Source organism: Bos grunniens, chromosome 29, assembly GCF_055505025.1.
Source record: "Bos grunniens cultivar Pamir isolate PY7600 chromosome 29, Bosgru_T2T1.0, whole genome shotgun sequence".
In the NCBI taxonomy this organism is placed as follows: Eukaryota; Metazoa; Chordata; class Mammalia; order Artiodactyla; family Bovidae; genus Bos; species Bos grunniens.
This window is the reverse complement of record NC_141193.1, coordinates 11,361,087-11,388,989: the sequence shown is the minus strand read 5'-3', so window position 1 is coordinate 11,388,989 and position 27,903 is coordinate 11,361,087. Positions and strand designations below refer to the sequence as shown.

General features: G+C 50.4%; 2 protein-coding genes across 12 annotated transcripts in view; one reads left to right on the top strand and one right to left on the bottom strand.

The window, feature by feature from the left end:
• Positions 1–53: 53 nt before the first annotated feature.
• Positions 54–10,515, top strand: LOC147342082 (pepsin A). The gene is made up of 9 exons (XM_086383598.1): positions 54–158; positions 560–716; positions 3,141–3,258; positions 4,318–4,436; positions 5,169–5,368; positions 7,310–7,426; positions 8,623–8,767; positions 8,861–8,959; positions 10,197–10,515. Exons 1-9 carry the CDS (start codon positions 103–105, stop codon positions 10,344–10,346), a joined length of 1,161 nt encoding a protein of 386 aa, XP_086239724.1. The 5' UTR covers positions 54–102; the 3' UTR covers positions 10,347–10,515.
• Positions 898–27,903, bottom strand: part of VWCE (von Willebrand factor C and EGF domains) — a 52,767-nt gene continuing 25,761 nt past the window's right edge. For 4 of the 11 annotated variants that reach the window (XR_015157519.1, XM_086383571.1, XM_086383572.1 and 1 more), the window contains 5 exons: positions 27,503–27,585; positions 26,014–26,104; positions 25,848–25,930; positions 25,401–25,491; positions 18,661–19,674 (listed from right to left, as the gene is read on the bottom strand). Coding sequence is in view for 6 of the 11 variants with exons in the window: in XM_086383571.1 (XP_086239697.1) it covers positions 19,055–19,674; positions 25,401–25,491; positions 25,848–25,930; positions 26,014–26,104; positions 27,503–27,585 (968 nt within the window). In the remaining 5 variants the exon portion in view is untranslated. Of the gene's footprint in view, positions 1,018–18,660; positions 19,675–25,400; positions 25,492–25,847; positions 25,931–26,013; positions 26,147–27,200; positions 27,586–27,903 lie in introns of those variants that run through there. The other 7 variants (XR_015157520.1, XM_086383574.1, XR_015157521.1 and 4 more) reach the window with 5 other exon arrangements.

Below are 27,903 nucleotides of genomic sequence, written 5' to 3'. Positions count from 1 at the left end.
CCATGCCCGAGGACTCGGGCTGTATATAAGGAGCGGCTCCTGCCTGCTACTGTACACTTTCCCGTCTTCCCTTCTCCGGAGACTTGCGAGCCAGGAAGAATCATGAAGTGGCTGCTCCTGCTTGCTTTGGTGGCACTCTCTGAGTGCAGCGTCGTCAAGTGAGTCTGGGGGACTCTCTGCACCAAGAGCTGTCTTCCTGGGGTTATTTCCTTTTGCTGTCTGTCCCTCTTCCCTCCCACAACTCCTCTCTCTGCATCCGTCCGGAGTCTCTTTTCTCTGCTCATTGGGGGACGCAGCTCAGCAGACATGGTTAACAGCACAGACCCTCCAGACCAGGCTGGGTAGGGTTCTCAGCACTAGCCACTGGGCCAGGCCACTTCCAGCAACCACTTCTCTTGTCTGCATTACTCTGCCCAAAGACGGGAGCATCGCCCCTCTCAACTTCCTTCTTGTGCTCTTGGGCAAGCTTTCTTTTCCTTCTGGATCTTCCACAGCACCCCATGAGTGTCTAATCACCCTTCTTCCTCCAAACCAACTGTGTGCAAATGCTCTGCCACAGGATCCCACTCGTCAAAAAGAAGTCCTTGAGACAGAATCTGATCGAGAATGGCAAGCTGAAGGAATTCATGAGGACACACAAATACAACCTGGGCAGCAAGTACATCCGGGAGGCCGCCACCTTGGTGTCTGAACAGCCCCTTCAGAACTACCTGGATGTGAGTGTGTGGGCAGGCAGCGGGCCAGCTCCAAGGACTCAGCCTAGAGGAGAGAGGGGGGATCCCAGGGTCTGGGAAGACAGGTCAGTGCTCTAAACCCCTAGGCAAGTGTAACCCAGGGTCTGCTCCCTGGATCTCAGAGACACAGGGAGAGTAGAATAACTCACAGTCAGAGGTGTTGCTCTCAACTCATTTATTCATTCATTCATCCAGTGCTTACCTAGAGGGAGCACCTCCTGTGTGTCAGGCTCTGTGCTGGGCCCAGAGAAGCGGCAGTGGACGAGCCTCAGGGTCCCACAATCTAGCAGGAGAGACAGATGATAATCAGGGAGCCTCACAAAGCATGACAAGCACAACCAGGCCAAGGCCACCCAGTGAAGCCAATACAGGGACTGCAGACAGATGACGGGCAGGGGCACCTCCCTGGGGCAAGGAAGAGAGAGGGGAGTTCTGAGAGGACAGCAGAGTGTTCCAGAAGGCGGGAAGACTTGCACCAGACCGTGTGACAGCGGGGGGCAGAGTGCATTTGAGGAATGGAAGCCAGAGTCCATTTTCAAAGCGAGGTCCATGTCCATGGGGGCTGGTGGGTGGAGCCAGACCAGAGTGGGTGGGGGGATGAGGCTTGGCATCTTAATTGCCACCAGATCACCTTAACTAGGGGCGGGGATTGACAAGATCAGATTGGAGTTTCAGGAAGACCATTCTGACTCTTCCATTTCGGATCCAACGGGCTTGCCTTTCAGTGGATACTATAGGTCCCCTGGGTGAAAGCCAAGGTCGTGAAGCACTCTTGCCTGTCATTAAGAGCTTGGCCTGTGACATTTGCCAGACCTAGGGAAGTCTAGGCTCTCATGTTTCCAAGTCATGGGACCTTGGACAAGTCTGAGTGAGACTCAGCTTTCTTGTCTGTAAGACAGAACTATTACTATCCACCACCAGAGGGTTGTTTAGAGTAATTCAAGCAGTAATGTAGTGGGGGAGGGTTGATTTGAGGGAAGTTTTTTCATTTTGGGTTTTTTTGAGTGCTTAGAACAGGGCCTGGCCTTTGGTTAGAGCTTGGTAAAAGCTTTGTAAAGTTAGCCCATTTGTTCACTTTACAAATATTTATAAAACACCTACTCTCTATCAGAGACTATGCCAGGAGCTGCGGAAACAACGGTGACTAAGCAAAGATCCTGGAGCTTATATTCTAGATGGAAAGACAAATAAGAGACACATAAACAGAAAAAAAGAAGAAAAAAAAAAAGAGACACATAAACAGGAATGTAAAAAAGTCAACTGGAGTAAGGAGAAAAAGAATGGGGCAGGGGCAAATTTAGATAAAGTAGTCAGGGAGAGCCTCTTGATGGAGGTGATATTTGACTAGAGCGCTGAAGAATGGATCAGAAGGAGTCAGCCAAGGAAAGATCTAGAATAAACATTTTCTTAGCACAAGAAATACCAAGTGCAAAGACCCTGGGATGGGAATGAGCTGGTCATGAAAGAACCATAGCAGCGTGGCTGGAGCAGAGCTAGCCAGGGAAAAACTGCTGCCACTAAGAATAAAATTCGTAAAGATACTTTCTTTCTTTTTTTATTTATTTGGCTGCACCCGGTCTTAGTGGTGGCACGCAAACTCCCAGTTGTGGCATGAGGGCATCTAATTCCCTGACCGGGGATGGAACCCAGGCCCCCTGCATTGGGAGCATGCAGTCTTAGCCACTAGACTGCCAGGAAAGTCCCAAGGATATACTTTCTTAAACCCACTGCAGTCATCTAGACTTAGGAATAAGATATCTCAAGGGGTCTTCACTTCTAGGTGACTTGTTTATCTCCCCATCAACAATTTAAAGAAAAAATGCTTAAGCATTTACTCTGCTGGGGCTTCCCAGGTGGTGCTAGTGGTAAAGAATCTGCCTGCCAATGCAGGAGACACAAGAGACCTGGGTTCAATCCCTGGGTTGGGAAGATCCCCTGGAGTAGGAAATGGTAAGCCACTCCAGTATTCTTGCCTGGGAAACCCCATGGACAGAGGAGCCTGGCGGGCCACAGTCCATCAGGCTGCAGATGGTTGGACACGACTGAGCGACTAAGAACAGATTTACTCTGCTGGATAAGTTTCTACCCTATCCAAGAGTGTGCATTCTCTAGGATAACAAGACTAAGACATTCAAGGCAAGAGGGGACAGCAGGTTATTGTTGAGTGTTCATGAGGCTTAGAAGAGAATAGGCAGAGGTTAACAGGATTGCAATCAGGGAAGACTTCAAGGAGGAAGGGAGACCTGGATGGACCTTGAAGGATGGAGGGATGCACTGGATCAAAAGATGAAGGAAAGGGGGCCAGTGAAGGGGGAGGCGGGATGTGGCCAAGAAGACCCAGTGACAGTCCCTGGGGAGGCCAGGCTGGGGAGTCCCCAGTTGGTGAGCTGTGTGTCCCCCCGGCAGACGGAGTACTTCGGCACCATTGGCATTGGCACCCCCGCTCAGGACTTCACTGTCATCTTTGACACCGGCTCCTCCAACCTGTGGGTGCCCTCCATCTACTGCTCCAGCGAAGCCTGCAGTGAGTGTCCCCCCACCCTCTCCAGGCCCCTGGCACTGAGTCACCTGGGAGCCCCGAATGCTCAGGGGCCTCACATAGGTCTGATTTCAAGCCCGCTGAAGCCACTCAGGGATCCACTCCAAAAGCATTCACTGAGCACCTATTATGTGCCAGGCTTAGGTGCCCTGGAGGATGAAGGGGTGAATCACATGTGGTCCCGGCCCTCAGGAAGTTCAGTCCAGTGGCAGAGTGTGCAGCTGCACATTACCATGGGCAGCTGTGGGCCTGCTCCAGTCAGCATGAGCCTGGAAGGACCTTCCATCAGAGTTGTTGTTGTTCAGTCGCTCAGTCATGTCACACCCCTTGTGACCCCATGAACTGAAGCACGCCAGGCTTCTCTGCCCCTCACCATCTCCCAGAGTTTGCTCAAACTCATGTTCATCATGTCGATGATGCCATTCAATCATCTCATCCTCTGTTCGCCCCCTTCTCCTTCTGCCTTCAATCTTTCCCAGCATCAGAGTTTTTTCGAATGAGTCAGCTCTTCACACCAGGTGATCAAAGTATTAGAGCTTCAGCTTCAGCATCAGTCTCTCTAATGAATATTCAAGGTTGATTTCCTTTAGGATTGACTGGTTTGATCTCCTTGCAGTCCAAGGGACTCTCAAGAGTCTTCGCCAACACTATAGTTCGAAAGCATCAAATCTTCAGTACTCAGCCTGCTTAATGGTCCAGCTCTCACATTTCTACATGACTACTGGAAAAACCATAGCTTTGACTATAGGGACCTTTGTCAGCAAAGTGATGTCTCTGCTTTTTAATACGCTGTCTAGGTTTGTCATAGCTTTCCTTCCAAGGAACAAGTGTCTTTTCATTTCATAGCCACAGTTTCCATCCACAGTGAGATGATCCCAGTTGGTCCAACCAGACAGGAATGGAAACTGGGAACACTAGGGCACCAAAGTCTAAAGAAAAAAGTTAACTTTCTCTTCCAAAATCCAACCCAAAACGAAGGCACCCTCAGCCCATGACTCTGGCTCAGCTTTTGGAGTTTGACCATGTCTCTTCTTGTCCTCACAGCCAACCACAACCGCTTCAACCCTCAAGACTCTTCCACCTATGAGGCCACCAGCGAGACACTGTCCATCACCTACGGAACCGGCAGCATGACGGGCGTCCTTGGATACGACACCGTCCAGGTAAGCAAACTCTGGCCGGCCGCCTCATCCTGCACAGCTTCCAACTTCAGGGACCTTAGAGGCCACAGCACAGACCTCCCCCCACCCCCTCCTCACCCTCTGCGGCAGCTCCTTCAATATGGGTCTTTGTATCACAAAAGCAACCTAACTGGGGCATGCAGAAAGTGGCAGAGATACCACAGATATTTTGGAGGGGCTGGTGGCGGTGGGGTGGGGGGAAGAAGTAGTAAGGTAGGGGAATGCCAGAAGCCAGCATCAGCACCCAAGTCGAATGCTATGAAGGGGTAGGAAGAAGGTAGGAAAAGGCTCAGTTCTCTTTTAGCACCTCCTCTTCTTCCTCCTCCCTGAGCCCACAGCCCCCCTAAGTCACAAAAGCTCAACCACAAGCATCCCCCGCCTTTCCAGGGCGCAGCAGGGGTCCAGGGTTCTGATTTGCCCAGCGTCTGCTTTGCATCTGATCTTCAGAAACACACACATGGTGACCATCTGTTCTGCAGCACATTCTCACACCAAGTCGCAGACGGTGCCCATCTGGGGATCAGCCTCAGTTGTTCTTTCCAGCAGAATAACAAGAAATTCCAGGGCTAATCCCTCTCCCCTCCTTCCAGCCTGATGCCCCGGAAGCCAAGTTCTACATGAAGTGAACCAGGGGATGCTCTGAGCCCAGGGTGGGCACCCCGCAGTGCTCAGTCAGCACAAGCTAATGAGAAACGTCTTGGTTCCCCCACGCAGGTCGGAGGCATCAGCGACACCAACCAGATCTTTGGCCTGAGTGAGACAGAGCCCGGCTCCTTCCTGTACTACGCTCCCTTCGACGGCATCCTGGGTCTCGCCTACCCCAGCATCTCCTCCTCCGGGGCCACCCCTGTCTTTGACAACATATGGGACCAGGGTCTGGTTTCCCAAGACCTCTTCTCTGTCTACCTGAGCAGGTAAGTGAAGCAAGGAGGTCACGGTCACCAGGTCCAGCAGGAGGCTGTCGAAGGCTGGATGGGCTGGAATCTTGGCAAGCAGGGGGATTGGCAAGGTCAGTGTCTTAGACTTGAGATGTGTATCTTTGGAGAGAACGGTGCCAAATTCCTTTCTGATGAACAGTCTTCCTCGTCTTATTTTACTAGCAAGATTCTCTGTCACCTTGCTTTATGCAAGTCAAATATCATTAGCTATTTGCTCTCCAGAAGACCACCGTTTAACGTGAGTCCACTTAGGGACTTCCCTAGTGCCCCAGTGGTTAGGAGTCTGCACTCCCAGTGTAGGGGCCCAGGGTTCAATCCTTGGTCAGGAGCTAGATCCCACATGCTCCGATTAAGACTTGGTGCAGCCAAATTAAAAAAAAAAAAAAAAATTTTTTTAAAGAGTGAACCCGCTTAAAATTGGAGCCAAAAGTTCATAGCAATAAATGAAAAGAAGTTTTGATTGGGATTTAGACCTTGAACAGAGAAACTTTTAAATGATGAAAGCAAGTTTCTTATATTAGTTAACAAAATTTAGGTTTCAGGTGTGGCTATGAGTTAATTCTAAGAATAAAGAATAACCAAGCCTTGGTTTCAGCTAAGTAAAGGTTTGTGCCAGAATATCTGAGGTTGTGTCATCGACTTTCTTGAGACACTCAACCTTCCTCTGACACTCACATCCTTTTCCTTTGAAGCGATTTGTCATCACTGATGGGGTTTTTTTAAGATATTGACTGGTCTATAATCTCGCGGGTACTGTCAGATGTTTACAAGGAAGGAGGGGTGGGGTTGGGGAGTGGAATCATCTGCCTGTGATTGGTCTGTCTGTGACCAGTTGCTTGCTGAATAATTTCTTAGTGTCATCTACATTTGCTTTCCTGTCTAAACCGAAACTGCAGATTTATACAATGACTATTCCAGTAATCAGGACTCCAGCAATGTACAACAGGAGGGTCTTTTTAGCCTTTTTTTCTCTTGACCACTTAATATTCAAGCTTCAGCTCTCTTAAACATAATCTGTTTTTATGAGCAGTTAGGTAATTCACACAGGGCCAACTAGATTGAAGTTTCGCAATCCCAGCACTATTGACGTTTTTGGACCAGATGATTCCTTGCTGTTGGGGGCTGCTTTGGGATGTTTGGCAGCCTCCCTGGCCTCCACCTCCCAGAGGCCAGCGGCTCCCCCGACCCCCACCTAGTCGTGGCGATGAAAAACGCCTGCAGACATTTGCAAACCATGAACTACATTATCAAGGCTTTAAGAGCAGACACCGTCATTCATTTATTTCTCTTGAGGTCCCCACAGCAAAGAGCGTATGTGGTGGAAACCACACATACTTTGGAACCAAAAAGACCCAGGTTCTGTGGCTCCCTGGCTGTGTGACCTTGGGCACACTACACCACCTCTCTGAGCCTCAGTTACTTCAGTGTAAAACAGAAATAATAGTGATCAAGGCATGGGTCTTGGTGTCAGGATTATAAGAAACCCAGTGAACCACACACACTGCTCAGCTCTTGATGCTGGCAAGATCCCAATTAAGAGTAGCTCTTAGTTTATGGTTGCTGGAGAAATGATGGGAGAAAGGGATAGTTAGGGAGTTTGGGATGGACATGTACACACTGGTATATTTAAAATGGGTAACCAACAAGGACCTCCTGTATAGCACATGGAACTCTGCTCAGTGTTATGTGGCAGCCGGGATGGGAGGGGAGTTTGGGGAAGAATGGATACATGCATATGTACAGCTGAGTCCCTTTGCTGTACATCTGAAACTATCACAACATTGTTAATTAGCTATACTCCAATACAAAACAAAAAGGTTTTTTTTTGAAGTAGCTCTTAGAATGCACACAGTTTATATGTTCAGTTGGAACTGTGAATGTATGAATGAATTCCTGTTTTCCCTCCACTCTCCATAGCAACGAAGAGAGCGGCAGCGTGGTGATATTCGGTGACATCGATTCTTCTTACTACTCAGGAAGTCTGAACTGGGTGCCTGTTTCTGTTGAGGGCTATTGGCAGATCACTGTGGACAGGTGAGGTCATTGTGGATGGGCTATATCCTGGCATGGGTCCCAGAATGCATTTCTTTACACACTCATAATTAACATAATTAATCCCCCTGGAACAGCCAGCACAGGGACATGTGCTCCAGAAGGAGAAGGTAAAAGTTGGCCGAGTCAGAGAGACCCGGAGAAGGGCACATCACTGGAGGATAAGCAATGTCTGGGACCACCCCCTCCGACCCCACACCCCAGAGACTCAGCAAGGATGAGACAGCCAATTCCCTTCTGAGCAAAGAGACAGGACAGTCTACCAGAAACTCTATGGAGAGTGGGGGGTCCCCTGTCCATACATCTTGGCTTTTAGGGGGCTTGTCACTTTGGTCTAAGGTCAGGGCAAGATGGTGGAGAAGTTGTTTCGAAACATTTCCTCCCATTGGCTTCCCTGGTGGCTCAGACGGCAAAGAATCTACCTTCAGTGTGGGAGACACAGATTCAGTCCAGGGTCAGGAAGATCCCCTGAAGAAGGGAATGGCAAACAACTCCAGTATTCTTGCCTGGAGAATCCCATGGACAGAGGAGCCTGGCAGGCTACAGTCCATGGGGTCGCAGAGAGTCGGACAGACTGAGCGACTAACACCCACACACACATTTCCTTCCACTTTCCACTTCAAAGACTGTCTGCCCCCAGGTAGCCTTAACCTCTAGCTGTTCTGCCCACAGTTGGCCTGCTTGGGTGACCCATAGCCCAGGTTTGCCCAGGAGTGAGCAGTTTCCTGGGATGCCAGCCTTTCAGTAGTTAAACCAAGACAGTCCCGGGGAAACTGGGACACACTGATCTCCCTAGCAACCTTTGGGTGTCCACTTCCCTGAGAAGCCTTCCCTGGCTTGGTCCACACCAGCACTCTCACCCTGGCTTGGGTTCTGTTCCCCTATTCATCCTGCTCCTCCTCAATCATAATTTATCTTTCCAGCTAGAGTAGGAGCTCCCTGTGGCCAGAAACTGTGCACCCATCTTGTTTGGCTTTGCATGTCCTGTGCCTAACACAGAGCAGGCACTCAGTAATTCCTGGTAGAATACGTGAATTCAGAGAATGAGCGTGTGAACAAGAGAAGCTGAAATTTTATGCATTGGCCAATGGATGGGGAAGGAACCAGGGTTGCCTGGTTCCTCCTTGAGAGGTACCCTCCAGGGGCTCAGGGGACCCTGACTTGCCTCTTTTCCTCAGCATCACCATGAATGGAGAGTCCATCGCTTGCAGCGACGGCTGCCAGGCCATTGTTGACACTGGTACCTCTCTGCTGGCCGGCCCAACCACTGCCATTTCCAACATTCAGAGCTACATTGGAGCCAGCGAGGATTCCTCTGGCGAAGTAAGTCCAGCTCTGACTGCCCTGTTCTAGACTCAAGTGGTGGATCTGCCACACACGAGCAATGAAAACCCTGCTAACCCTTGTTCCTTCCAGGTGGTGATCAGTTGCTCTTCCATCGACAGCCTGCCCGACATTGTCTTCACCATCAATGGTGTCCAGTACCCTGTGCCCCCCAGCGCCTACATCCTGCAGGTAAGGGGGGTCTGGGCCTTCCACTAGATGTACCCACTCAGAATGTGGACACAGACTGCCCCTCGGCACAAGGGCAAGGGCACTTCCACAAGCTGGAGCTTCCATTTGCTCTGGACAGCCTCCAGAGAAAAAGAATACATCACAGATAAATGTGAGACTGAGAACTGAGAGGCAGCACCCCCAGGGAGGAAAAGCAAGCAAAGGTTGGTGGTGTGAAAGGAGGATTTCTAGTTGGGCCCTGGAGTCCAAGCTCTGGGTCTCAAGGATTAGCCCCAGGTTCTTCAGCAAGGTACTAGCCCCTGGATCCCTCCTTTATCTAAAACCTAGACCTTTCCCCACACCAGTATCGTAATCAAGCAAGATTGCCCACATCAAAGCTACAAAGTGTTGGGCAAATGGAAACCACACCTCCCATAGGGTCAGGGCTTATGACACTCCTATAGTCTCTGCTGCTGCTGCTGCTGCTAATTCGCTTCAGTCGTGTCCGACTCTGTGCAACCCCATAGACAGCAGCCCACTAGGCTCCTCTGTCCCTGGGATTCTCCAGGCAAGAATACTGGAATGGGTTGCCATTTCCTTCTCCAATGCATGAAAGTGAGAAGTGAAAGTGAAGTCTCTCAGTCGTGCCGATGCACCCAGGAAAACCTTGCCTTCTAGTACAATGCTGGATGGGAAACTAGTTTTGCCCTGTGGGTGGATGTCATTCAGCAAGAACTAACTAGGCCCCTCCCCCAGCAATGCTGATTAATTAGGAAGGGGTGGAGCCTAAGCCATGGTAGGGGGTGGGGTGCAGAGGGCTTGAAGTTCCAGAGGAGATTGTAATATGCAGCCAAAGTCACAAAGTCAGCGACTTAGTGAATGAAAAGGTCTAGCAGCTGATCCAGTTTGCCACTGGTGGGGATCAGAATAATGAGAAAAGGCTGTGTCACCAGTGCTTCCAGACTCCTTCCCGGCAGCTGAGTTCTCCCTAAACCCCTTAGCTCTGATGCTGACGTCAAGGTGTGTACATCTGCCAGAAACACTGGATAATGTCTGGTAATCCCTGGAAACCAAGAGAGCAGAGAGTTGCTTACAGAGGCAGACCCCAGGCCAGGAAGAGCCAAGTCCCCAGGCACGAGCCAGGAAGCTCCTCCTTGCACGTGGCTGGCAGCGCACCATGGTCCTGGATGCTCAGGCCCCAGCGCCTGTCCCCAAAGGGTCTGAGTCCCAGCTCGGGTTTTATTCTCCTTTCCTCCAGAGCGACGGGATCTGCTCCAGCGGGTTCGAGGGCATGGACATCTCCACCTCCTCTGGGGACCTCTGGATCCTGGGTGATGTCTTCATCCGCCAGTATTTCACCGTCTTCGATAGGGGCAACAACCAGATCGGCCTGGCTCCCGTGGCCTGAGCCCGCGCGGTTCCAACCACTTCCAGGAAGACCCCTCCCTGATTCTGCCCCTGATCTTTGATGTAGATAATTCTCCTGGTTGTTCCTCCTCTGGGATCCTGGAGGTGGAATCTTGGCCCTGTTCCCTGTCACACCAATAATGTAGAATAAATCATAACCTCCTGGAAAATGGCTTGTGTGTTTGCTTCTGTTTGTCGGAGTTCCCCTTTGCATCACTGGGGTCAGAACACTGGGGCAGGGGGGCAGAATTGACCACTGCCATTTGGATAGCACCAAACACAGTGGCACCACATGCTTTGTAACAGAGCTAGGAAGATGAACGGGCCTCTAGGGACCAGCTGGGAGCGTCATATAAAGACCTGGGGACCAGAAATGCCAGGGCTGTTGCTTTCTCACAGAATTTGCACGCGCCTGCTCAGTCACTTCAGTCGTATCCAACTCTTTGCAACCCTATGCACTGTAACCCACCAGTCTCCTCTGTCCATGGGGATTCTCCAGGTAAGAATACTGGAGTGGGTGGCTATGCCCTCCTCCAGGGGATCTTCCCCACTCAGGGATGGAAGTTCTTATAGAATAGAGCACCTGAATTCTCTCTCTCTCTCTTTTTTTTTTTTTTAATATTTATTGATTGATTTGGCTGTGCTGGGTCTTAGTTTCAGCACTCAGGATCTTTAGCTGTGGCTTGCAATTGAGCTCTCAGTTGCGGCATGTGGACTTAGTTGCAGCATGTGGGATCCGGTTCCCCAACCAGGGATGGAGCCCAGGCCCCCTGCACTGGGAATGCAGAGTCGTAGCCCCTGGACCACCAGGGAAGTCCCAGCATCCGAATTCTTGATTGAGGGAGTAACTTATTTTTCCCAAAGCCAAGAAGAGATGATGAGAAAAGGAAAAGAATTAAGGAGAGGTTCCCACTGATGGTGGCACTCCTAAGTATGCCAGGCAAGGCAGAAATGACCATGAGACATGGGCCAGAATGGTTTTCTACTCCCCAAGGAGAGGAACAACAGGTGATAATGGAGCCTAGACAATTCTGTCTTTGGATTATAAAGAGAATAAGATTTGCTTGCACATACATAAAAAGAAAAACGGCCCCCAAGAACCAGACACCACAAAAGGGGTGGCATGGGATGAGGGGAGATGTGGTGAGGGGAGACACCTCACTATTCTCCAGGCAAGAATACTGGAATGAGTTGCCATGCCCTTCTCCAAGGGGTCTTCCCAATGCAGGGATCCAACCCAGGTCTCCCGCATCACAGGCAGATTCTTTACCAGCTGAGCCACAGGGGAAGCCCAAGAACACTGGAGCGGGTAGCCTATCCCTTCTCCAGGGGATCTTCCCAACCCAGGAATCAAACCAGGGTCTCCTGCATTGCAGGTGGATTCTTTACCAACTGAGCTATCAGGGAAGCCCTGCTGTGGCTTGTCGTCAAGCCTGTTTATCTAATAAACCAAAAATTCCACTAAGCCAGTGCACCACAACTGTTGAGCCTGTGCTCTAGAGCCCGGGACCTACAACTACTGAGCCCAAGTGCCACAACTACTGAAGCCCGTGCACCCCAGAGCCCGTGCTCCGCAACAAGAGAAGCCACCTCAACGAGAAGCCCACACACCACAACTAGAGAGCAGTCCCTGCTCGCCTCAACTAAAAAAAGCCTGTGTGGCAATGAAGACCCAGGCAGCCAATAATAAACAAATAAAATTATTTTTTCAAAGTATCAAAGTAAGTACGCGAGGGCTAGATTCTAGGCCTTTCTTCGAGGCTCACGGGGCACAGACCCCAATCAAAGGCTCTGAGAACTCCTACTGCAAAGTGATCTGTTTCACTTGACTCAGCCCAGCTTGATCCCAGCTCCTCTCTTGCTGATGAACCTATCATAGTCTCTCCTCGCACACGGCGCCTGCTTCTGCTGTGCTGAAGGCCATCTGCTGGAGACACTGGCCTGAGGGCTTGAGCCCCACCTCCCTGCTGAAGGGAACTGACTTTGGGGTGCTCAGAACAAAATGGCTTTGGGCGCTCTTGTCATATCATTCCCCAATTTGTAATTTACCACATAAATGCAAAATATTGGAATCAACGAAGGGGTGGGGTGAACTCTCCCAGTCAACGCCCCAGGTCTCCCCAGTGTCATTTATACCCATTCTAGACTATTTTCCAGAGCTGCACAATCTTCTTTTTTTTTTTAATTTTATACAAGCCTTTCATGAAACCTAATCTATTCCTTTTTTTTTTTTTCCTTTAGCAGTGCCAGGTCTTAGTTACAGCACCAGGATCTTCGATTCGATCTTTGTTGCAGGGTCTTTAGTTATGGAATGCAGGACTTTCAGTTGAGGCATGTGGGATCTAGTTCCCTGACCAGGGATCGAACCCAGACCCCTTGCATTGGAAGGGCAGAGTCTTAGCCACTGGACCACCAGGGATGTCCCAATCTTTTTAAAACATAAATTTGATCACATTCCTCCCTTGCTTCAACCATTTCATCAATGCTCTGCAATTGCATTTGGAATAAGACAATAAATCTCTGGCGTGGTTTCCAAGCCCTGCAGGCTCTGGTACCCCTGGACTTTCCCTGTCTCACTCTGATCCCTCATACCCTCCCTAGCTCCCACCACCCTAGCCTTTGCCCACTGCCTACACAAGTTCTCCCCACTTCAGGCCTTTATACAGACCCACTGTTCCCTCCTAGCATCCTGCAGGTATCAGCTGACACGTCACTTCCCGGAAAAGCCCTTCCTGGCCACCCTTTCACAGGGTGGCCCTCCTTCATGTCATGGCACTTGGCACAGCTGGTGATGATGTCTTGGTAGGAGTACTTGTTTCAAATCCACCAAGGCAGAGACTGTGATCAAATATTTAACCACTGAAGCACCAGCAGCCAGAGCAGGGCCGGGCACACTGGACGTGCTTAATAAAAATTTACTGACTGAGTGATGAATTTGAGATAATGTTTTAAAAGGAAATAACCAGGATAAGATGAGAGAGTGGATCCAATTTGAGAGAGGCTATGGTCAAGACCACAGACGGGTCCACCCCCACTCCCACTGACAGTCTGTCCTGGTCATATTTGGTCCTGGGACAAACAGGTGTATTCTCAGGTTTCTGGGGATGAATTTCACCGTGTCCCGGCTCTTTGCTGTGTTTGTGTTTCTGCTATTTCCTGAGCTCCTCCCATGCCCCAGGCAGTATTCTAGGCTCCAGGGATACAGCCAGGTGTCCCCAGACCCTTCCTGTTCTCCTGTTCCTGGCCCCAACCTCCCCGCTTCTTCCGCTGTGTTCTCCCTGCTCAGCCCAGCAGCTGCAGCTCAGCCACTCCTTCCCAGCCCCTCTTCCGCTCCCTCACCCTGGGACTCCTGGATCCAGACAGAGTCTAAAAAGGCTCCCCATTAGATCATCCATACTAGAAAACCCCGAGCTAATTTGTCTGATCTGACACTTCCCTCCATGAGATAAGATGGATTCACATTCCATTTCTATGGTCTCAGGCCTCTTTCCCATCCATCTTTCCCCACTTCCTGAGAGCCTTGGGGGTCTAAACTCAGCTCAATCCATCCTTCCCACTCATACTTGTCCAGGAGTGTTTTGATGGTTTTTTCTTTTTGCCACACCATGTGTCTTGCTGGATCTTAGGACCCTGACGGGGGTTCGATCAAACCCAGGCCCACGGCAGTGAAAGCGCCAAGTCCTAACCACTGGACCTCCAGGGAATTCCCCAGGAGTGTTATTTTCATCTCACAGGTCTCTGCTCTGATCTTCCCAGACTCAGATACCTGCACACAACTGGTGGGAGCATCATTGGTACAACCCCTAAGGAGTGCCATTTGGCACTATCCATCAAAATCAGACAGGCATATACCTTTTGGCCCAACAACTTCACTTCTGGGAATTCATCTTACAGACAGACTTGCACACGTGCAAAATGATGTAAGGCCAGGGTTATTCTTTGTAGCATCTTTTGTAAAAGCAAGATTTGAACCGACCCAAAGTCCACCCCCAGGAGATGGTTAAAAGTCTGCTGTGTGCTGCTGTGAGCTGCTGTGCAGCTGTAAAAAGCAAAGGATTGAAGATGCAAGCTAGGGATGGGATGGAAAGATCTCAAGAAGAGATCGTTAGGTGAGAAGAACACACACAAGCTGAACAACAGGTGATAACGGAGCCTAGACAATTCTATCTTTGGATTATAAAGAGCATAAGATTTGCTTGCACGTATTTAAACAGAGAAATGGTGCCCAAGAACCAGAAACCACAAAAGGGGTGGCATGGGAGGGGGTGTCTAGGTGGATATGGTGAGGGGAGATGCCTCACTATTCTCCAGGGAAGAATACTGGACTGGGTTGCCATGCCCTCCTCCAGGGGATCTTCCTGACCCAGGGATGCAACCTGGGTCTCCCACATTGCAGGCAGATTCTTTACCATCTGAGCCACCAAGGAAGCCCCGCATACAATTTTACAGATCTTTATTTCTAATGATGTGGGTTACTCCACATTGAAAATAAGTTAATGAAAGGTACTTTTAAACCTCAGAGAATTTGTTCCAATTTGAAACCTACCATGGCTTGTCCTCAAGTGTGTTTATCTAATAAACTCCAAAAGCAAGTCTCTTGAACCATGTCTGATCATTTGGCCCTTCAGGAATTCCCTGGGTCCAGTACAACTGACCCAGGGGGAACAGGCTCCAGCCCCCCCTCCCTGTCCTCTACTGCTTCTCAGAACCTGACAGATGGACTCCTAGGAGAGAGAGTGCAGGGTGAACTCACCCAAGAACAAGTACTCCCCACCCCCGTTTGCTGGAGCGCAGGCTGCTGAGAACTCAGACCAGTTCATCTGTTGGCGAAAAGCACTCTGTGCCAGGGACTTCTCTGGTGGTCCAGTGGTTAGGACTCTGCACTTTCACTGCCATGGACCAGTTTGATCTTTGCTCGGGAGACTAAGATCCCAAGCCAAGTGGTGTGACCAAAAAAAAAAAAAGCACTCTGTGCCTATTTGGGATCTTGAAAGTGGTTTTCCTGATGCCAGCCCTGGGCAAGGGGCATCATACTGGGCTCACTGCCGGCAGAGCATGCTCTTACCAAGTTCCCCCAAGACCTCCCAACATGTCTCAATTGGCACTGCCTGCCCACAAGGGGTGGGGAGAGCATGAGCCTCCCACCCCGGGGGTCCTGAGAAGGGACTGTGGTGACCACAGTGTGGGCGGTAAGAGCCCTGGCCCAGCTGGGGGATAGGTGGAGTGCTCTGCCGACAGCTCCTGCACTTCCTCCTTCCCTTCCCCCCACCAGGCCTTCTTAGGCCCGGAGCAAGCAGACAGGAGGCAGGCATGGTCCTTGGGTAGGGACAGCTGGACTTACTGGGGAGCAGACAGTCCAAGAGCAAGAGAGGGACAAGAGTGACATCCTCAGGGCTTCGGGGGACAATTCTGAAGCGTGTGCCACATGACCTCCCAGAGGGTCCACAGAAGGACAGGGTGCCATTGGCCCACAGCAGTGACCACTCTTTAACAAAAACTGACTGGCTGTCTTCCCTTCTCTCCCCGCCCCCCTCATCCCCACCATGCTCCCTGGGATCACTTCCAGGGCGGTGACTCTCACCCAGTCTCTCTCTCTGGGTCTGCTCTCACAGAGCTCAAACTAAGACAAGGGGATCACAGCACCCTTGCATAAACTGCAGCCATCAACTGCCTCCCTGCAACTCCAACGGAAGAAGTCAACAAAAAGCCACGCAAAGGAAAAAAGCCCAGACTGGGAGTCAGAAGCCTGGGCCCTCCTCCCAGCTCAGCCTTCCTAATCTGTGCAACCTTAGGACACTCTCCTGACCTCTCTGGGCCTCTGTGGTCTCAGCTGTAAGTAGGGGATGGGGGAGTCTCAAATAAGCATGTTTTTATACTTAGACCAACTTGGAGGAAGTGTTCACAGCTGTCCTCCCACTTCCCCATCCCTCAGCTTTTTTTTTTTTTTTTTATGTTCAAAATGAATACCATTTATTATACTTGAGTGTTCTGGACAGGGAAGACTAGTACTAAAACTTGAATCGCATCCTTTGTTGAATACAGGGATAATGATGAGAAAACTGGCACTGACTTTGAGCCTCTACCATGTTGACAGCTGGCTTGTCTGAGGAGGGGCAGCCAGTGTTCCACACTCTCATCCTGAAATTAGATCCCAGGCAGCGCTGTGAAGCTCGGCAGGCCGCACAAGGTCACCACCACAAAGCACAGAGACCAGTGGAGTCTGTGTCACATGCAACCATCTCAACTCCAGGAGGAAGCACTGTCATAATCCCATTATACAGATGAGGGAACGAAGACCTCAGGTCCCATGGCGAGTCAGAGTGTAGGGCTCAAACCTGGGTTTCATAGTACCCCAGACCTCATTACACCACACATTTTGGGTCTCACTGCACTTGATGGCCTCTAAGTCCTTTGCATCTCTAAAGTCTTTGGTTTTCAGGCTCCTAATTCCAAATTCATTATTCCTGCCACCCTGCTTGGATTAGGACACCTCCTTACACTAACATAGAGCTTCCCTGGCGGCGCAAAGGTTAAAGCACCTGCCTGCAATGTGGGGGACCTGGGTTCGATCCCTGGGTTCGGAAGATGTCCTGGAGAAGGAAATGGCAACCCATTCCAGTATTCTTGCCTGGGAAATCCCATGGACAGAGGAGCCTGGTAGGCACCAGTCCATGGGGTCGCTAAGAGTTGGACATGACTGAGCGACTTCACTTTCACTTTTCACTTTCATGCATTGGAGAAGGAAATGGCAACCCACTCGTGTTCTTGCCTGGAGAATCCCAGGGACGGGGGAGCCTAGTGGGCTGCCGTCTATGGGGTCGAACAGAGTCGGACACGACTGAAGTGACTTAGCAGCAGCAGCAGCACTTGATGGTCTCTAAGCCCCTTGCATCTCTAAAGTCTTTGGTTTGCAGGCTCCTAATTCCAAATTCATTATTCCTGCCACCCTGCTTGGATTAGGACCCCTCCTTACACTAACATAGGGCCTCCCTGGTGGCACAGAGGTTAAAGTATCTGCCTGCAATGCGGGGGACCTGGGTTCGATCCCTGGGTTGGGAAGGTCCCCTGGAGAAGGAAATGGCAACCCATTCCAGTATTCTTGCCTGGAAAATCCCATGGACAGAGGAGCCTGGTGGGCTACAGTCCATGGGGTAGCAAAGAGTCAGACACGACTGAGCGACTTCACTGTACACTAACGTGAGGGCTTCCCTGGTAGCTCAGACAGTAAAGAATCCACCTGCAATACAGGAGACACAGGTTCAATTCCTGGGTAGGGAAGACCCCCTGGAGAAGGAAATTACTCCCTTCTCCAGCATTCTTGCCTGGGAAATCCCATAGACAGAGGAGCCTGGCAGGCTACAGTCCATGGGGTCACAAGAGTTGGACACGACATAGCGACTAAACAACTACACCAACATCTGGGCTAGATACCCCCAGATGGCCTTTGCAGTCAATAACCACCGGGGATCCCCCTCCAGGGATACATGGTGAACAGCAGGGCAGAGAAGAGCCAAGGGCAGGGTGGCCTGAGCCAGGACAAGCGGGGTCCGTGCACCAGGGGCTGCAGGTGATTATGCAGCCTTCTTGGGTTTCAGGGGTAGCAGGTTGGTGACTTGGTGACACCGTAGCTCTCTGTCTTCCACCCCCATCTCTTGTCTCCCCATCAATGACAGCACCGTCCTCTGTCATGGAAACTGGGCTGCGCCACCCAGATGCCCCCTTCAGGACGGACACATTTACTCCCCAAGTCAGAAAGAAGGTTGTTGGGTGGCAGCTCTGGGCCGCCAGACCTCACAGGGAACTGCCCTGGCTGACGCCCCTTTCCGGGAGCAGCTCAGATAGAATTACTGGCCAACATGGAAGCACGAAGCCCTGTCCCGTTGCTCCAATGCAGGACAACTCTGAGGGCCATCTCAGCCTCAGAGCTCCACAGAGGGTTGGCTGAGACCTTGGCACTGCCCAGCCCACCCCCTCAGTCTCCTGCTTCCCTCCCTCATACCCAGAGATATTAAAGCTGAGCACGGACCCTAAGACTCCACTGGCCTCCTACTCCATCTCAGAGGCTCCCTCCCAGGGAACCCACCCTGCAAAGCCCTCTCCATCTGTCCTTCCCCTCCTCACTTTAGAAGTCCCCCAGAATCAAAGGTCACCAGGTGCTCACCTAAGACCCCTCCCAATCCAGCCCCAGGCCCATGCAGGTTTTCCTCCCAAGCTGGGGGCTGAGGTGGGTGCTAGTTCATCCCCCGTGGGCTTGACAGTGATGAGGCAGTGACTTCTCCCTTTCCAAAGGCGAGAAGTGAATGAGCAGGGCAGCCTGCAGGAGACCAGACAGATTTTAATCAGGAAACCCCAGGTGAAGACATGTGGCAGCTGGTAGCACAATCCCAGTGGAATCCCAGCCCCTTCGGACCTTCCTCCTCCTCCAGGGCAGGGACTCAGCTGCCCCAACCTTTCTCAAAAGACAGGCGGGCTGTGGTCCAGGAAGGATGCTGACCATGGAGAACACGTTGCTGGATTCTCACAACACATCCCAAATGCTTCCTGGGAACAAGGCTACATCAGGCCCTGAGGATTTTCCAGCCCCGCCAGGAGTCCTGCAGGATCAGCAGCCTCGTTGGTCCCCAGAGCGGCCCTGCAAGCTCCCAGGGCCCCCGGCAGAGTCTTCTCTGTCCCACATGCCCTGGGCATGACCCTGAAATGGAGGCCTGCTTACACCATGGACTCCTCCTCCTGTGAGGTCCCCAGGGTGGGCTGCCGGGGGCCGGGGCTGGCTGTGGCCACGAGGGCTGCAGAGAGTCTGGAGGTGGCTGGAGAGGACCTGCGAGGCCTGAGGACAGTGACGGGAGTCTCTGAGGCACCGGGGCCTGTTGTGGAAAGGGCTGAGGCTCCACGCGGGATGGCGGCAGGCAGAGAAGGCCTTCTGGACGCTGAGTGGGCCCCGGAGGCGGAGGACGGGAGCGCTGGAGTCAAAGGAGGTGGTCCGGGAGCCATGGGAGAGGCTGGAGGTAGAGAGGAGGCTCCTGGAGGGATCGGAGGCCCCAATGAGGGCTGAGGAGGCTGGGAGGCCCTGGGCCCTCCTGGCCTCGAAGACGGTGAGGGTGAGGCCTGGGCTCCTGAGGGGCTCACGGGTAAAGTCTGGGGGTTAGACAGGTTCATTCTCAGAAGGAGCTGGAGGAGCTGGAGTGCTGGCCTCTGAGGGGCCACCTCTGGGGGCCCTGGGCAGGAGCTGCAGTTGATGGGGGCCTCGGGGTCTCCACGGGGGCTCCGGGCTGCTTTGCTGAGCTCCACGTCTCCACGAGGGGAGAGTGCCCGGCTCTCTTCCAGGGACTCTAGAGAGAGGGGCGGGGGCGAGAAGATGCACAGTGGTTCTCCCTGAGGCAGGTCTGGCATGAGCTGCCCCGGGACGATGCCTGTTATGTGTCCTCCGAGGGTCCTCGCACAGCTGGGGGCTCAGGGGGAGGGGGACTTGCCAGCTCCTGTCTCCAGAAAGGGAAGACCCAAGAGGAACCATGAACAGAGAGACGCAGTGCACCAAAGGCATTGGCCGTATGACCTTGTGTAAGGCTCTTAACTCCCTGAACCTCCATTTCCTCATCTGTAAAATGGGCTTCATAATAACAGTGATGACCATAGAAGCCATGCAGTGAAGACTGAATGAAATGGAGCCTTAGAGGGCTCGCCTAAACCCGAATGTAAACTATGGGCTTCAGGTGACAAATGTGTGTCAGAGTGGGTTCATCAGTTGTAGCAAGGGCACCATCTGGTGGGGGATGTTGACCATGGGGGGTGCGGTGGCACTGTGCCTGGGGGAGGGCAGGAGGTAGGTACATGGGAAGCTTTCTGTAACCTTCTGCTTGATTTTGCTCTGAATCTAAAAATACTCTAAAAAAAAATTCTACTGAAAAATAATCGTTTTTTAAGTCTCAACCTGGAGTCCAGCGCATCATAAGGACTTAATCCATAGTGGAAGGAAAAAAAAATACTGGAAAAAGGTATGATCAAGGGAGGAGACAGAGGCTGGCAAACACATTAAAAATTGGGACGATTAAATTTTAAAAATCATCGAGATAACCTTTAACAACTGTGAATCAAAAAAAAAAAAAAAAACAATTGTGAATCACCAGGTTGTACACCTGAAATTTGTACATCAACTATGACGTGTTGGCCGCTCAGTCATGTCCAACCCTTTGCGACCCCATGGACTATAGCCCACCAGGCTCCTCTGTCCATGGGATTCTTCAGGCAAAATATAGGAGTGGGAAGTCATTCCTTTCTCCAGGGGATCTCCCTGACAGGGATCGAATCTGGATTTCCTGTACTGCAGGGCAGATTCTTTACTATCTGAGCCACCAGGGAAGCCCTAATCAACTATACCTCAATTAAATAAAGACATATATACATATACACACATATATATATAAACCATCAGAAGGACAATCATACAACTCTACCAAAAACCACTGAGTTGTGTACTTTGAGTGTGTTACCTGTATGGTGTGTGTATTATATCTCAAGTAAGCTGTGTTTTTTTTTTTAATTATCAAAAGGAAACAATGAATACCTTGTATTTCAATAAAAAGCAGTTTCTCCTTAAAAATACATCTCATTAGGAAGAGGTGACTGCAGCTGAGGCAGGTGAAGGAAAAGGAGGTGGGTGGGCTCTGCATCTCGCCTCTTTGGGCCTGATTCCCCATCAGGGGGCTACAGAGCAGAATGGGGCTGAGAAGGGAGTGAGGAATCAGAGACCTGGCCCTGAGTCTGAGGACACCATCACCTACAGCAGGGCCTTAAAGACAGAAACTTGGGAATTCCCTGGCAATCCAGTGATTGGGACTTGGCAATTTTGCTGCAGGGGGCCAAGGTTTGATCCCTGGTTGGAGAACTGAAACCCTACAGGCTGGGTAAAGAAAGAAAGTAAAGTAAAGAAAGTGAAGTCGCTCAGTCGTGTCCGACTCTTTGCAACAGGCTCCTCCATCCATGGGATTTTCCAGGCAAGAATAGTGGAGTGGGTTGCCATTTCCTTCTCCAGGGGATCTTCCCAACCCAGGGATGGAACCCAGGTCTCCTGCATTGCAGGCAAACTCCTTACTGTCTGAGCTACCAAGGAAGTCCTGGTGGCATGGCCAAAAAAAATAAATAAACAATAAATAATTTTTTTTTAAAAAGACAGAAACTTAACTTCTCTGAGTCTCCACCTCCCTATCTACAAAATAGAGATAATAAGAGAACCCATACATGAACTTTGCTGACAAAGGCCCATATAGTCAAAGCTGTGGTTTTTCCAGTAGTCATGTATGGATGTCAGAGTTGGACCATAAAGAAGGTTGAGCACCAAAGAACTGAACTGTGGTGCTGGAGAAAACTCTTGAGCATCCCTTGGACAGCAAGGAGATCAAACCAGTCAATCCTAAAGGAAATCCAACCCTCAATATTCATTGGAAGGACTGATGCTGAATACTCCAATACTTTGGCCACCTGATGCAAAGAGCAAACTCATAGGAAAAGATCCTGATGCTGGGAAATATAGAAGGGAGGAGGACAAGGGGACGACAGAGGATGAGATGGTTGGATGGCATCACTGACTCAACGGACATGAGTCTGAGCAAACTCTGGGAGACAGTGAAGGACAGGGAACCCTGGTGTGCAGAGTCGGACACGACAGTGACTGAACAACTAAATGCATGAAACATTCTTGGGGCATTTAAATGAAATGATACACATAAAATCCTCCATACACTGCCTGGCACTTTAGCTAATGGTTAATCTCTAGAAATTGGGGGAATAATAGCCATCAGCTTGCAGAGGGGTTTGTGCTGGTTAAAGTTGAATCTGCAATCACTCAACAGTTCCCAACTTAATGACTGTACAGGATGAGAATGTTTCCTGACACCAGCTGCTCATCCACAGATCTGAAGAGCTGCTCTAAATACAGAATGTCCTCTTCAAAAGGTCAAAGGAGTTAAAGAGGTCTTTTATACAAGAGGAAATTCGGGCCACAAATCTGTGGAAAAATTCACTGTCCTCCTGGAAGTTTAAAAAAGTGCAAAATAGCCACATGTGAGGTACTCTATGGACATGCTAAATTGGAAAAATTAAATTCAAAACACACAGTGTACAGTTGGTGGGTAAATGGGGAACCAGTTACAGCTATTTCTGTAAGCTTCCTCTTTCTCCAGAACCCCATCTGGTAACATGCTGTCATGCCGTGGGAATCACCAAACAACTCCTGACACCCTGTGACACAATTACTCCACCTATTAACCACAGGGTCTGAACACAACTCACGAAATTTGGGAAAAAATAGTGTCTGACCAAAGATGTTTCACAGTAGGTCCATTGTGGGCAGAAAAAGAAGAAGGAGAAGAAAACCATCGAAATGTCAACCAAAGCCGCAAAGGGCAAGCAAACCACAACATTTGGGAGCTTTTTAAATGGCCAACTGCAGGCTACGTGAATTCTCTGAAACTGTGTGGTGGCTCCTAGTGGTAAAGAACTCGTCTGTCAATGCAGGAGACATAAGAGATGTGAGTTCAATCCCTGGAAAAGGACAATCCTCTGAAGGAAGGCATGGCAACCCAGCCAGTATTCTTGCCTGGAGAACCCCATGGACAGGGGAGCCTGGCGGGCTACAGTTCATAGAGTTGAAAAGAAGCAACTTAGCATACACACAGGCACGTGGTACAGTAGGATGTCCATGTCTCATTTATACTTCTGCAAAAAGATCTACATGGATGAACACTCATGACATAGAGTTCATAATAATGTCCAGGAGTTAATGCAGCAGAGTAGCTAAAAGCATTGACTCTGGGCTCAAATCCCAGCTCTACTGCCAACCAGCTGTGTGACCCTGAGCACCTCATTTCATCTCTCTGTGCCTCAGTTTCCTCACCTGGAAAATGGGGATGCTAAGAGTGCCGATGGGCCTTCCCAGGTGGCTGGTGGTAAAAAACCCATCTCCCAGTGCCGGAGATGAAAGAGACATGGGTTCGATCTCTGGGTCAGGAAGAAGCCCTGGAGGAGGGCATGGCAACCCACCCAGTATTACCTGGAGAATCCCATGGACAGAGGAGCCTAGAGGGCTACAATCCACAGGGTTGCAAAGAGTTGGATACAACTGAAGTGACTTAGCACACATAAGAGTACCTATCATAAAGACTTGCTGTGAACAGGGGATGAAACAACACATATGAAAACAAACAGGTGGCCAGCATGTACAGGAAAAGATAATCAACATAACTAATCACTGGGGAAATGCAAATCGAAACCACAATGAAACCACTTCACACCTGTTAGAATGGCTATTGTCACAAAGACAAGAGATAAGAAGCGTTGGTGAGGATGTGGAGAAAAGGGAACCCTCATGCACTGTTGGTGGGAATGTAAACTGGTACAGAAACTGGTATAGCCATTGCATTAAACAGTATGGAGGTTCCTCAAAAACCTAAAACTAGAACTACCATATGATCCAGCAATCCTACACCCAGGTATGCGTGCGTGCTCAGTCGCTCAGTCATGTCTGACTCTTTGCAACCCTGTAGACTGCAGCCCGCCAGGCTCCTCTGTCCATGGGGATTTTCCAGGCATGAATACTGGAGTGGGTTGCCATGCCCTTCTCCAGGAGATCTTCCCAACCCAGGGATCGAACCCAAATCTCCTGCATTGCCGGTGCATTCTTTACCTGCTAAGCTACCAGTGAAGCCTATGCCTGGGTATATATCCAAAGAAAATGAAAACTGTAATTCAAAAAGATATATGCACCTCCAGATTCATTCCAGTATTATTTCAATAGCCAAGACATGGGAACAACCTAAGTATCCATCAATAGATAAAGATGGATAAGTATGTGGTGTGTGCAGATATATATCAGCTCAGTTCAGTTGCTCAGTTGTGTCCAACTCTGCAACCCCATGGACTGCAGCACACCAGGCTTCCCTGTCCTTCACCATCTCCTGAGTTTGCTGAAACTCATGTCCACCAAGTTGGTGACGTCATCCAACCATCTCATTCTGTCATCCCCTTCTCCTCCTGCCATATATATATACATATATATATATATATATATACACACACACTTATGTTAATATATATAATGAAATATTACTCAACAACAGAAAAGAATGAAATCTTACTATTTGCAACAATGTGGATGGATCTAGAAAGTATAATGCTAAATGAATATATCAGAGAAAGATAAATATCATATAATTTCCCTTATATATGGAATCATTTTTAAAAAGCTGAACTCACTGATACAGAGAACAGATCGGTGGTTGACAGAGATGGGAGGTGAGGGATGGTCACAACGGGTGAAGGGGATCAGAAGGTGCAAATTTTCAGTTATGAAATAAATAAGTCATGGTGATGTACTGTACAATATAACTATAGTTAAAAATCCTGTATTGAAATATTGTATTTCAAAGTTGCTAAGAGATTAGACTTTAGAAGTTCTCATCACAAGAAAAACATTGTAACTGCGTGTAGGGAGACAATCACTAGACTTCCTCTGGTGATCTTTTCACAAAATACAAAATATCAAATCATTATGCCGTACACCTGAAACAAAAATATCAGGTGTTGTGTCAATTATACATCAACTAAAAAATATATATATGATGTTCCCTGATAAATAAAGGGTACTCAATACATATTAGCAATTATTCTTCTGCAAAATTGATTCAGTTCCTAAATTCTAACTTTTAGAGAAAGGATTTAGAAAACAGAGGGAAAAAAAGAAAAAGCACAAAGAAAAAAAAATAGAAAGCAGGGGAAGAGACTCAGAAAGGAGGAAATGAAGAAAAAGGAACAGTAAACAGACTCGTCTGATGGCATGGCACAGTGGAGAATAAAGAGCACCAACGCGGGTCAGCACACGGGTCAGTGAGCCCAGGCGTGAGCCCGGGCGCACCACGAGCCAGCTGTGTGACCTCAGGTGGGCCACATTTCCTCTCTGAGCCTGGGTTTGTCACATCCAGCCCAGTATAAGTTCTGTGTTTCTGAGAAGAGCAGAGTGGAAAAAAGACGGTGATGAGACTCCAGGTCACAGAGGCCCGCCTACCTGGACAGGAGGAGCAGCAGTCCCTGCGGGGCATGGTGCGGTCCGAGCAAGCCTGCTGGCAGGACACCTTCTCGCAGGTAACCTCTCCCAGCTGGGGAAACAGGAGACGGGTGAGAAGCCCAGAGCATCTCACCTGCCCAGAGCAGCACCCTCAAGGAATTCTTACACCAGCAGCTGGACCCACAGAAAGATCTCGGGCAGAAGCTGCAGGGTCTGGTCCTCACCTGAACAACAGGTGAAGCCGGACCCGGTGGGGAAACCTTAAGGAAACTACGCAGGCAGAGGATACTGTCAAACCCAAAGGTATTCCCACAGGTAATTAAAGCTGCATAACAGCGGGTGGAAGATGGGTGTACACTGGCTAAGAAGCTCCAGGTTTGGCAAAGGGACTAAAGGCTAGAAGCAGCCCCTGGCCGGGCAGCTCCGGGGTCCCCAGGACCAGCTCACCTGGCATACGCACTGGGTACAGGGCTCATCGTCCAAGGTGAACACTTGGCCGTTCCCCACCTTCCTCCCCTCGTAGTTGCAGTCTGTAGGGGGCAGCAGAGACAGGGGCTGTGAGAGCCAAGGCCCACCCAGGAGTCCTGGAAGAGGGGCGGCTGGTCCCACTCACCTTGGCACACTGGACAGCACTCCCCATCAGGGTGGAAAGGGTAGGAGCAGGTGATGGGGCAGTCCACGGGCGAGCAGGCCACGGAGCCCAGCTGCAGGACACAGAAAACTCGCAAGGCCCTTCATTCTGGGGGCTGAAGGGACACTCGGGAATGACAGACCACACAGCCGTTGAGTGCCCATGGGAGCCACCAAGGTCAGGCTAGGGGTCCATGGTGAGGGGACAGACCAAGTAGGAGCCTGTCCTCCTGCTAGAACGCAAGCCCCCCGGGGCCAAGGGCCTGGCCTTGCCCTGAGAGCTCATCAGTCAACAGGTACCTGTTGAACAAGTCATGAACCGCCCAGGGAAGCTGAGCACCCAGAACTTAGGAAGGACTTTCCTGGTGGCTCAGCGGGTAAGAATCTGCCTGCCAATGCAGGGTGCACGGGCTCGATCCCTAATCCTGGAAGAATTCACACGGCTTGGAGCAACTAAGCTCGTGCACGGCAACTGCTGAGCCCATGTGCTGCAACTGCTGAAGTCTGTGTGCCTAGAGCCTGTGCCCTGCAACAAGAGAAGCCACCGCACTGAGAAGTCCACACGCTGCAACAAGAGTAGCCCCTGCTCGCCGCAACTAGAGAAAGCCCACGGGCAGCAGCAAAGACCCAGCACAACCAAAGATTAATTAATTAATTAATTAATTTTTTTAATTTAGGAGAAAGGACCCAGAAGTCAAAGCTCCCCCAACGTAAACGGCTATGAATGAACAGGGTCACCCAGAGGCCAGGGATGTTCACCCCAAGTGTCTCAATCTTTTTTCAGCAGACCACCATCAACAAAAAAGCCTCATTAGCATGAAACATATCCAGCATGACAAGCAATAAGGGCTTATTTTTCCATTTTCCAAATACCAAATGAAACTCCTGTCATTTAGACTGAGCTATGGCCTAGGTGATATGGCTTAAGGTAAACATGTGCTTTCTGAAAGAGATTCAGGTTGCTAGGATCAATTCCTGGCACCTCACTTGACTACTTATGGAGTCTTGAGCAAATGACTGTCTCTCTGTGCCAGGTTTTCTCACCCAGCAGCTGGGGACGGCAGTGCTGCCCACCTCATAGGCTTCCCTGGGGATTAACTGAGGTTGTGTTGAGCTCAGGGACGGGCTGAGAAACGTGAGTATATTAAAGATTCCATGCAGAGTCCTGGGCTTTCATTCCTCACCTTCACTCTCACGGAGAACCTTGGGCCACACTTTATACCTTAAGGCCCCCGCCCAGACCCTCCCTGGTCACCCAGAAGCAGAGGAGGTTTGCTGGGCAGGGATAAAAGTATTTCTCTGGCCTTGGGTGAAGATTCACCCCAGGCAGGGCTGGAGGGAGCCACCTTTCACCGAGACCCGGAAGCAACCGTTCTCTTCGAAGTCTCTGGATGTTTGCCTCCAGAGTTCAAGAGCTGGTGGCAGTTCCTGGGGAGCTTCTACAGGCGCGGACCGGGTCAGGGTGGTCATACCAGGCAGATGCAGCTCAGGCACGGGTCCAGCACGGACGGGAAGGTCTGGTTGTTGTAGAAGATTCTGCCTGTGTAGGTGCAGCCTGCCAGAGAGAGCACGTGGTGAGGGCTGGCCAGGGGGCAGGGGAAGGGGTGCGGGGAGGGGGTGCGGTGTCCAGCCTTCACCAGGGCCAAAGTCCAAGGCCTATCCAGGCAGCAAAGGTCAGGCCAACGGGCTCTGCAGGCACTTGCCCAGGGGACGGGGGAAGGAACAGAACACACTCTTGGATCGGTTGCTGACTTTTTTCTCACTGGATTCAGCAAAGGGATCATAGTGTCTTCACTTCAGGGTTCTCACCTGGGCAAGGGGGCCGTTCCTCCTACCCCTCACCAGGCAGGATCAGGATGAAGGACTCGGAGAC

Coding starts and splice junctions, on each gene's coding strand:
- LOC147342082 (XM_086383598.1), top strand. CDS start 103: ATGAAGTGGCTGCTCCTGCTTGCTTTGGTGGCACTCTCTGAGTGCAGC. Junction 8,768..8,860: donor GCGAGGATTCCTCTGGCGAA/GTAAGTCCAGCT, acceptor TGTTCCTTCCAG/GTGGTGATCAGTTGCTCTTC. Junction 8,960..10,196: donor CCAGCGCCTACATCCTGCAG/GTAAGGGGGGTC, acceptor CCTTTCCTCCAG/AGCGACGGGATCTGCTCCAG.